Genomic DNA, 10,742 nt, shown 5'->3' with positions numbered 1-10,742 from the left:
ATTGCTTTAAAAATATATTCAGTTTGAGCACAGAATTCTTGTTACTCCTCAGCAAAAGGGTGAGGAGCAAAGGCTTGTTTTGGGCTTAAAATTACCCCAGCTAAGATCTGAAGATGCAAGTGTAGTCCTTGTGAAATAGCTCAGAGTTGACACTAACTTAAGGATGGCCTTTAGTATTTTTAAATTGGTAGAAACTTTTCTTTATAGGATTATATCAACCTATGTTGATATAATTAGACAGAAGGAACATCCAAACTCATGAAAGAACTAAACTCTTATGTTTTTTTCTCTTTTAAGCCGTAAGTCAACTTTACACATAGATTTAAAACAAAATCTTTTAATGACATGATGCGCAGAAGGAGTTCATTCCATTTCTCATTGTTCTAGGAAGTACTGAGTTTGCGACTCCAGGCCCTATCTATATGAAGGCCCCACTGTAGCAAGGAAGGTTATCTCCTTGGATTTCCTTTCCTCTTTCATTCACTGGGATCTCCGAACAACAGGATACAGCGAACGCTGAAACACAGAAGTACAAAAACAATTATTTAGCCATATGTTTCCAGATGTGGCCAATTTGGGTTTTTGTTTTCCTCATCTATACTTTGTTATATTATGCTTTTATTTTTAGGACAAAATATTGACAATTGACATTTAGGACAAGAAATTGACCCCAGATATTATTTTTAGGACAAAAAAACATTTTTGTTACAAAGGTTTTGTTTTTCTTTTTGATTGAGTGGGAAGGAGAGATAATGAATTCTTGTTAATAGAAATAAAAGAAAAGAAATATTATATTAAAAAAGAATCATAAAGGGGCGGCCAGGTGGCTCAGCGAGTAAGAGTACCGGCTCCAGTGTTGGGATGACCTGGAGATCGAATCCCGGGCTCAGACACTCAGCACCACACCCAGAAATAACTGGCCGTGTAACCTTGAGCAAGTTACTTAACCCCGATTGCTAAAAAAAAAAAAAAAGAATCATCAAGTGGTCTGTATAGTCTCTACCTTCCATTTTCATTTCTGGTCTCTCTCCAACAAATATTGCAACCCGAGGGGAAACAGCAAATGACCTGGACCCAACCTGGTTTCTGGCTTTAACAATGGAGGAAAGAATCAAAGCCCCCTTTTATCTTCTTTCCCCTGATGTTGATTCTCTGTAAAGATCAATAATACATCATAGATCATTCCCCAATTGATAAATGGTCAAAGGATATGAACAGGCAGTTTTCAAAGAAAGAAATTAAAGATATCTATAAGCACATGAAGAAATGCTCTAATTCGCTATTGATTAGAGAAATGCAAATCAAAACAACTCTGAGGTACCACATCTCACCAGTCAGATTGTCTAAGATGACAAACCAGGAAAACGATAAATGCTGGAGAGGATGTGGGTAAATTGGAACACTAATGCATTGCTGGTGGAGTTGTGAACTGATCCAGCCTTTCTGGAGAGCAATCTGGAATTATGCCCAAAGGGCTATAAATACTTTCATACCCTTTGATCCAGCAATATCACTCCTAGGGTTATATCCCAAAGAGATCATAGAAGTGGGAGAAAGACCCATATGTACAAAAATGTTTATAGCAGCTCTTTTTGTGGTGGCAAAGAATTGGAAATTAAGGGGGTGCCCATCAATTGGGGAATGGCTGAATAAGTTGTGGTATATGCATGTTATGGAATACTATTGTGCTATAAGAAACGAGGAGCAGACGGTCTTCATATTTACCTGGAGAGGCTTATACAAACTGATGCTGAGTGAGAAAAATAGAACCAGGAGAAATCTGTACACAATTACAGACACTACGTATGTGTGATGACCAACTTTGATAGACTGGTCTCCTCTCAGCAATGCAGTGATATAAGTCAATCCCAAAAGACTCATGATGGAGAGAAATAGGTGCATCCAGAGAAAGAACTAGAAAGAACTAAGTTTATATCCAGGTGGAAGCAAAATACCTGATCGTTTTCCTTCTCTTATTTGGTTTTATGTCCTCTTTACCATTTTTCATTCCAGCTGATACAATCTGTCTTTATAACCTGACTAATGTATAATGTGAAAGTATTTACAGATCCTATATTTGACTATATGCTGCCATGGAGGGGGAGGTGAGGGAGGGGGACAAAATGTGAAACTCAAGGAATTGTGGAATTGAATCCTGTAAACTAAAAGGAAACAAATTAATAAAAAAAATAATACATCATAGAAGAATGTGGGGTGGAGAACTTCTTAGTATATATGTTGTATTTATAATACACAATCTAGTTCTTTCAGTGTAATAACATTCCAGGGAGAATGTTATTGATGCAAGGATTCCAGGAACTTGGAAGAAAGTCTGAGAATCCTAAGAATGGAAGCAACGTCCTTCCTCCCTTTACCATTGAGCTTCGGATGTGATGCCCTTTCCACTGCCTGGTTTATAATCCTGGGTCTCTGTCAATGAGACACAAATAGTGCCTTTTCTCTGATTCCTGAGAATGATGCCTCCGCCCTCTCTACTCAGTTTCCTTTGTGACAAAGGACCCACGTTTTCTAGTCAGCTGGCTTGGCCTAGAGTCGTCATGTGTAACTGGGCACCAGAGGAAGCCAGACATGGTGGCATGGAAAGAGGTTTTGACGGAGAATCTAAAGACCTGGCTTCTTCCACCTCAAGCTAGCTGTGTGCCTTTGGGTGGCTTAGTGTATATCTCTTGATTCCAGTTTCAGCATCGCTTAATAATAATATTAGCAACCCACATTTACATTAAGGTTTTCAAAGCATTTTCTTTATCCTGTGAAGTGGATAGAATTTGTATTCTCCCCTTTTTCCTGATGATGAAATTGAGGCCTCAGAGACGTTATACAGTGACTTGTCCACATCACATAGCCAGGAAATGTTTAAGCTAGAAATTAACCCCAGATATTCTATTTCTCAATTCAGTGCTTTTTCTACAACCTACTTCATGTAAAACAAAGGAATTAGACAATATGATCTCAGAGGTTTGAAACGGTCAGATTCCAATTAGAACATAAGAGGTAGGATGGTCCAGTGGATTGAAGGCAGATCTTGGAGTCAGAAAGATCTGGGTTCAGGTCATCATTTCTAAGCAGATGATTCTCAGATCTTTAATTCTGCCTTCTATTCACACCTCTCATTCTGACCCCCTGACTGCCTATTGGACACCTCAAATTGGATATTCTGAGCATTTTAACACATCCAAAACTGAACTCAGTATCTTTCCTCCCAAATTCCTCTCCTCTTCCCAACTTCCCTATTACTGCTGAGGGTTTCATTATCCTTTGAGTTACCCAGTCTTCTACATGTAGGCATTGTCCTGGACTCCTCTCTCTCCCACCAACCTCCTCCATCCAACCTGTTGCCAAGTCCTGTCAGTTCTACCTTTGTGACATTTCTTGTATATTCCCTCTTCTCTGCTCTGACACTGTAGACCATCACCACCTCTTGACTGGACTCTTGCAATAGCCTGCTGGTTGGTCTGCCTTGATCAAGTCTTTTCCCACACTAGTCCATTCTCCCTTCAGCTATCAAAGTGATCTTCACAAAATGTAAAATGATCATATCACCTCCCTATTCAATAAACCCTAATGCCTTCCTATTACCTCTAGGATCAAATAGAAAATCCTCTGGCATTGAAAGCATTTCATAACCTGTCCTCTTCCTACCTGGCTAGTCTTCTTATACTGTGCTCCCTCCCACATACTCTATAGTTTAGCAACACTGACTTCTTTGTATCTTTTCCAAGATATTCTGTCTCCCAATGCCATGAATTTTCACTGACTGTCCTCCAGCTCTGGAGTTCTCTCTTCTCATCTCTACCTCCTAGCTTTCTTGGCTCCCTTCAAGTTAAAATTCCCAATTAAAATATCACCCTTTGAAAGAAGCCTTTCTGCGACCCCTTTAATGCTAATGCCTTCCCTCTGAGTTTAGCTGATTGCTTGCTGCCTTGGATACATTCTACCTATGTGAACATGGGCAAACCATTCAGTGGCCTAAGCAACATGCAAAGACTTTAAGTTACAGAAGGCTCAGTAAGCTGTATGTGTGTGTGCCCCAGTAGGGCTTCCCTACAATGATGAAATCACTAGAGGCGGACTAAAAAAAATAGTTTGCTATCATTGGCATGGAAGCCATCACCATGGCTTAGTTAGCCATAAACTCAATAGCATGGAAGCCAACTGATTTTGGTAAACCTCCATAGCCCATAGGAAAGCTTTAGATGAATGTTTTAGGTCCCTTGTATAAAATAGTGAGTAGTTGGGACTGCATAAGATTTTCAGAAAAGAGTTCTCGAGATAGGACCACAGTTCTCTCCAAAAGGTAAAATGTTTTTGTTAAGATAAGAAATTTAAATTGCTAATTTTCTTATATTTGGAGACTTTTCTTATAAAAGCACAATCTACTTTGTTTGACAATCAACAGTTTCATAGTTTGACTCTAACTTGTCCTTCCAACCATATTTTTCACCATCATCTTTCAGGTTTCTTACACTCCAGACAAATTTAACTACTTCTCATTTCCTGAAAACATTTCATCCTCTGCTTTTTGGATTCCTTCTGCTTGGATTACATTCCATCTCACTTCTTCTGGACAACCTACCTATCCTTCCTCCATGTATGCATGAATGAAAAAGTCCCAGCACATTTCAGAAAAGACAGAACAAAAACTCTTCTTAAATATGAGCCCAGGGAATTAAGGCAGGAATCAAAATTCACTTCTCCATCCAATCCACTCTTCAATCAGCCTCCTGAGTAATGAATAAGTCTGCTCACATACATAGGCTCACTAAAGAAAGTTCACACTTCTCTGCCTGGAACTTAAGATCTTTCTCAGTGTGGTACCACCTCCTCTCTCTGCACAGTCTGCAAATCAGTTCAGAACTGAGACAGTCCTAACACTGCACACTTTAACATATTTAAATTGACTTGCAACACCAATATTAATAATATTAGGAACTTAAATAGCATGTTTACTTTCAAGTTTTCATTTTTATTTACTCATTTGATCTTCTCCAGAACCTTCTGAAGTAGAACAAATAGGTATTATTATGCCCACTTTATACTAACTGATGAAACAGGCACAGAGAGACAGGCTTTGTTACATCACATAGCTAACGTGAAGTGAAGTTGGTAGTGGATGCTGCATTGCCATATTCCTTCTTCAAGGCCACCCTCTGCATCTGTTTCTAACTCATTTTAAGATCTTGTAAGAAGGAATTCCTCATATTTGCTGTGATTTTAAAAAAATGTACATATCAGGCACAAAGATGACCAAACTAAACTCTTACCATTTTCCTGATCGGAGGAGGTCAAACCCTTCATTAATTTTGACAAAAGGCAGTGTATGGGTTATCAATGGGTCCATGTCAATTTTCTTTTTCATGTAATCATCCACTAGTAAAGGAATATTATCTTTTGTTTTATACTCTGTGAAGGAGAAAAAATAGATACTAATGGTGCTTGAACAACAAGGCTCGTTTAATCAAGTAAATTTCTGTACAAGCAATGAACACAGAAATATCCATTGACAGTAGGGTCTTTCCATCTTTTTTTCCAGACAACACAAGAAGATAATTGGTTGACTAGGAGAAACACTAGGTGGAGCTCATGGATCTCCTGGTTATGGTTTTCTACTCATATTCCTACTAATGATCATATTACTCTTTAAAGACTTTGAATGGCCTCCTGTTACCTATTAAATAAAGACCAAATGCCTGAGCTGGTCATTTAAGGTCCTACACAGTTCTGGGTTTAATTCACATTACTTAGGATCATAAATCACAGGATGGCAGATTTGAGATCTGGAACAGAACAACTGAGTCCAATTTTCTCATTTTACAGATGAAGAAACTGAGACCCAAAGAGGTTAATGACTTGCCCAGGGTCACACTGTTCAGAAGTGTCTGAGGTAGGGTTTGTACTCAGTTTCTCTTGCTTCTGAATTCAGTGCTCTATCCAGCACATCACATTGCCCGTATATATCTACTCTGCAGTCAGACTGGAGCCCTCACTGTCTTCTCTTTTTATATTGTGCTTTCCTACCACCATGCTTTTATTCTAGATGACTAGAAGACCCTTATCATCAACCCCCCTTACTGTTGAAATTTTTGTAGTCTTCCAAGATCTGGCTCAGATACCATCTTCTCCTTTATTCCACTTTCGTATGATCTTCTTTTTTCCTTTTTTTTTTTTTACTTCAATGATTTATTTCAGAGTATGATTTTGAAGATCCAGATTTCACCTTTTTACAGGACTGGGGCCCTTGCATTGAGCTAGGATTTGCATTAAACAGCACAGCTCTCATAATTCATATGTAAGAAATCGAATGTTCATCGCATTCATTGCTTTTCTCTTTGTCCTAATCCTTCTTGACCTCTTTTAAAATGGCATTTAGTGCTGTTTTAAAAAAAATTTCAAATTTATTATTTATTATAAAAATGGTTTTTTGAGTTCCAAATTTTCTCCCTCCCTTCAGCTCCTCCACCACCCTTTGAGAAGGCAAGCAATATATAAATTATACATAGGAAAGCATGCAAAACATATTTCCATATCAGCCATAGTATATAAAAAAGAAAGAAAAGTTTAAAAAGTGAAAAATTATACTTCAATGTGTACTTGGAGTTCATCAGTTCTTTCTCTGGAGGTGAATAGCATTTTTCAGCATGAGTCTTTCAGAATTGTCTTGGATAATGGTAATTGATCAAGAGTAGCTAAACTTTCATGGTTGATCATTACATTATTGCTGTTACTTTGTAGAGTGATCTCTTGGTTTTTCTCACTTCCCTCTGTATCAGTTCATAAAGGTCTTCCTCGCTTTTTCTGAAACCATTCTCCTCATGTCATATAGCACAATAGTATTCCATTATATTTAAATACCATAAATTGTTCAGCCTTTCCCCAGTTGATGGGTATTCTCTCAATTTTCAATTCTTTGCCACCAAAAAGAGTTGCAATAAATATTTTTGTGCATAAAGATCCTTTTACTTTTTCTTTGATATTTTTTGCTAGGTCAAAGGCTGTGCTGAGTTGTTTTTTGTTTTTGCTTTTTGGAGAGCAATTGGGGTTAAGTGACTTGCCCAAGGTCACATGACTAGTTTTTGTGTTAAGTGTCTGAGGCTGGATCAGAACCCAAGGTCCTCCTGACTCCAGGGCCAGTGCTCTATTCACTGCACCACCTAGCCACCCAAGCTGTTGTAGTGGAAATGTAAATTTAAAGATCTTCCCTATCCCTAGGCTAAAGTGCACCTGGAGCCTGGGGTGGGAGGCTTGTTTTTCAGTAGATACTTCTTGATTGGCCAGTGAGTCAATAAGGTTGTTACATTCTCTGAGCCAGGAGAAGGCTATATAAGCCCTGATGTGTAGCTTTGTTTCAGGGCTCACTTTGAGAAGTGTTCTGTGATTTGATATGGATTCTGGGAAGCCGTTGTCCAGAGCCCCCTTGCTTTGAAAAACCCAGATGTTGAAACCCAGATGTTGATTTGGTATGGATGTTAATGGCTGGACAGTTTGGAAAGCTGTCTACTTGATCTGTTTCTGTCTTGATAATTCTGCCTATGTATTTTGAAGTTTGGGGTGCTGAGCTTTTTCCCCTGAACGAGGTAAACAATATATGTTTGACTGATTAAAGTAAGCTTGTTAACCCATTTTGAGTTGCTTTCCTTTAACAAAGCAGATCCAAGAACCTGTGTTGGCAGACACCCTGGGGACGCTGGGGTGCTTGCTGCTACAGCTGTGCAGAGTTTTCTAGCCCTTTGCATATTGTTCCAAATTGTTTTATAGAATGGTTGGACTCATTCACAACTCCCACCAACAGTCCTTTAGTGTCCCTATTTTTCTACATCCCCTCCAGTGTTTGTCATTTTCCGTTTCTGTCAAATTAGACAACCTCATAGGTGTGAGGCTATACTTCAGAGTTGTCTTAATTTTCAGTAGTGCTTTAAAGCATTTTTTCATATGAATGAAGATAGCTTTCATTTCTTCTTCTGAAAATTTTCTGTTCTTTCCCTTTTTTCTATTTGTCAATTGATGAATGGCTCTTATTTTTATAAATTTGACTCCATTTTCATATATTTCAAAAATGAGTCCTTTACTAGAGAAAGTTACTGTAAAAAACTTTTGATATTACTTCATTGTTTATCATACCTTTTAGCAAAATGTAGTTTCCCTGATTATTTCTTTTAATTAGGTCTGTTTTTGCTGTTGCTTTGTCTGAGATCATGATTTCTAACTCTGCCTTTTTTTTTTCACTTCAGCAGAAGTAGAATAAATTCTGCTCCAGCCCTTTATTTTAACTCTATGTAGGTGCCTTTCTGTTTCAAGTGTATCTCCTGTGAACAACATATTGCTGGATTCTGGTGTCTTATCCATTCTGTTATTTGCTTACATTTTATGAATAAGTCCATCCCATTCACATTCACAGTTATTACTATATATTTCCCTCCATTCCATTTTATTTCTTTATCCTTCTCTCTTTCTCTTATTACACTGTCCCTCCTCAAAGTCTGTTTTGCTTCTGGCCACTGACTTCCTTAATCTACCCTCCCTTTTATCACCCCTCGTAAACTTTTATCCCCTTTCATTACTATTTCTCTGTTGGGTAAGATAGATGTCTATATATTCTTCCCTCTTTGAACCAGTTCTGATGAGACTGAAGTTTAGGTATTGCTGCCCCATCTTATCCCTCACCGTAATATCCTTGCATGCTTCTTTTATGTGACATAATTTTCCCTGCTCTTCCTCTCCATTTCTCTTCTCCCACTGTGTATTTCTTTCTTGTCTCTTAATTTTTTGAGATAATTCTAACAGAATAAACTGTGCCCTCTCTCTAAGTAGACTTCTTCTAACTGCCTAATAATGATAACATTCTTAGAAATTTTACATATGTGTGTGTGTGTGTGTGTATATATGAAGTATTTATGATGGAAAATGCTATCTACATCTAGAGAAAGAAATGATGGATTCTGAATGCAGATTGAAACATTCTATTTTCACTTTTTTTGTGTGTGTTTTTTTCCTTTTTGATCTGCTTCTTTCACAACATGACTAATATGGAAATATATTTTACAATTATGTAACCTATATCATATAACCTATATCAAATCAATCATATAATCCATATCAGATTACTTACTGTTTTAGGGAGGGGAGAAAATAAGGAGAAAAATTTGGAACTCAAAATTTTAAAAAATAATGATAAAATTTGTCTTTACATGTAATTGAAAAATAAAATAGTATTTAAAAATAAAAAATAATTTATACATACATATGTCTGTTTATACAGACACACACAAATACATATATATGTGTATATATATATATACACACATGTACACATACATAATCTTCCAACATAGAAAGAGAAACAGTTTAAATTTACTGAGTTCTTTATTATTTTGCTTCCATGTTTATCTTTTCATGCTTCTTTTGAGTCTTGTGTTTGAATGTCAAATGTTCTATTCAGCTCTGGTCTTTTCATAGGAATGCTTGGAATTCCTCTATTTCATTAAATATAATTCCCCTTTCCACCCCCCCACAGAGGATTATACTCAGTTTTGAGGGGTAGATTATTTTTGGTTATAATCCTAAATCCTTTGTCTTCTGCAATAAATTCTTTTATTTTGCTTTTCAGAGGGGGGAAGGAAGGTCAGTTGGGGTTAAGTGACTTGCCCAAGGTCACGTGACTAGTAAGTGTTAAGTGTCTGAGGCCGAATTTGAACTCAGGTCCTCCTGACTCCAGGGCTGGTGCTCTATTCACTACACCACCTAGCCGCCCCATCTATAATAAATTCTTGTGAACTGATTTATTTACTGATAACAGCCTTGGATGACAATGAGCAATTTTAAGTTCCATCAAATACTTAGCAATATTTATAAATCTGCTATTATATCTATAATAATACCCTTTATTCAGGAATGTGCCCCCAAATCTTTAATAACTGACTGCAGAAAATGTTCATAGGACACAGTTTTAACTTTAATCTGCATATTTAACATTTTATTCATATCTTTCTCAAGCCTAGAAAATAAACAAAATAGTAAGTCAAGTCCTGATTTGTAATGTTTACCAATTTCAGACGTGTAAATACACTAAAAATTTAAAGATCACATTTTGTGAGCTGGTTCCAGCACACCCACACCTTTAGAAAAGCAATAGAAATACTTCTAGATTCTTCTGTGCTGGCTTTCTCCACACAAGTACCTAGTACATACCTGGTACCTAGTAAATGTTAATGAATGTTTCTTATTTGACTAATTTATTGATTGACTTCATTCCTTCTTTTATTCTCTAAGTGTTAGCTACTATATCTGTCTGTCCCAATGTTCCTGGAAAATTCAAAGGAATTTCTTAGAGTTAAAACCCATGGTCATTTCAAGTTTTCTTCCTACCTCCTAATAAGCACCCTTTCAGGATCCGGCCAGACAGTAGCTTCATTGGATCAAAAGAGAGCTGAGATCCTGTTGGTGATACTCCAATAAGAACACAGACACCATAACTCAGGTTGCAGGATTCCAGAGCTGCAACCTAGGGTTAACAATACAATTGTGAGTCCTTCAGTCACTTTTCTGGGTCACATAGGGTTTTATAGTGAAGCTCACTACCATGAAAACCAGTAGAATTAATGCTTAGTTTAAGCATAGGTCATATTCATTTGAGCCAATGAATTAGATTTGGATCATAAACTTCCACTTATTGATCGGGGTAATGTGTTGAATGAGGTAATTTGTCTTGGGTGATCCCCTGTCACCTT

General features: G+C 37.3%; 1 protein-coding gene across 2 annotated transcripts in view; it reads right to left on the bottom strand.

Annotated features, from left to right (window-relative positions):
- Positions 1–321: 321 nt before the first annotated feature.
- Positions 322–10,742, bottom strand: part of LOC138165859 (alcohol dehydrogenase 1-like) — a 22,278-nt gene continuing 11,857 nt past the window's right edge. The window contains exons 7-9 of one of the 2 annotated variants that reach the window (XM_069094234.1): positions 10,381–10,516; positions 5,283–5,421; positions 322–516 (exon numbers count right to left, since the gene is read on the bottom strand). In XM_069094234.1, coding sequence (XP_068950335.1) covers positions 477–516; positions 5,283–5,421; positions 10,381–10,516 — 315 coding nt within the window. In that variant the 3' untranslated portion in view covers positions 322–476. Of the gene's footprint in view, positions 517–5,282; positions 5,422–10,380; positions 10,517–10,742 lie in introns of those variants that run through there. The other variant, XR_011169475.1, reaches the window with a different exon arrangement.

Source organism: Petaurus breviceps, unplaced genomic scaffold (genome assembly GCF_028583685.1).
Source record: "Petaurus breviceps papuanus isolate PSGF00001 unplaced genomic scaffold, PetGlider_PUasm1.0 126, whole genome shotgun sequence".
NCBI lineage: Eukaryota > Metazoa > Chordata > Mammalia > Diprotodontia > Petauridae > Petaurus > Petaurus breviceps.
This window is presented reverse-complemented; position numbering and strand designations above follow the sequence as displayed.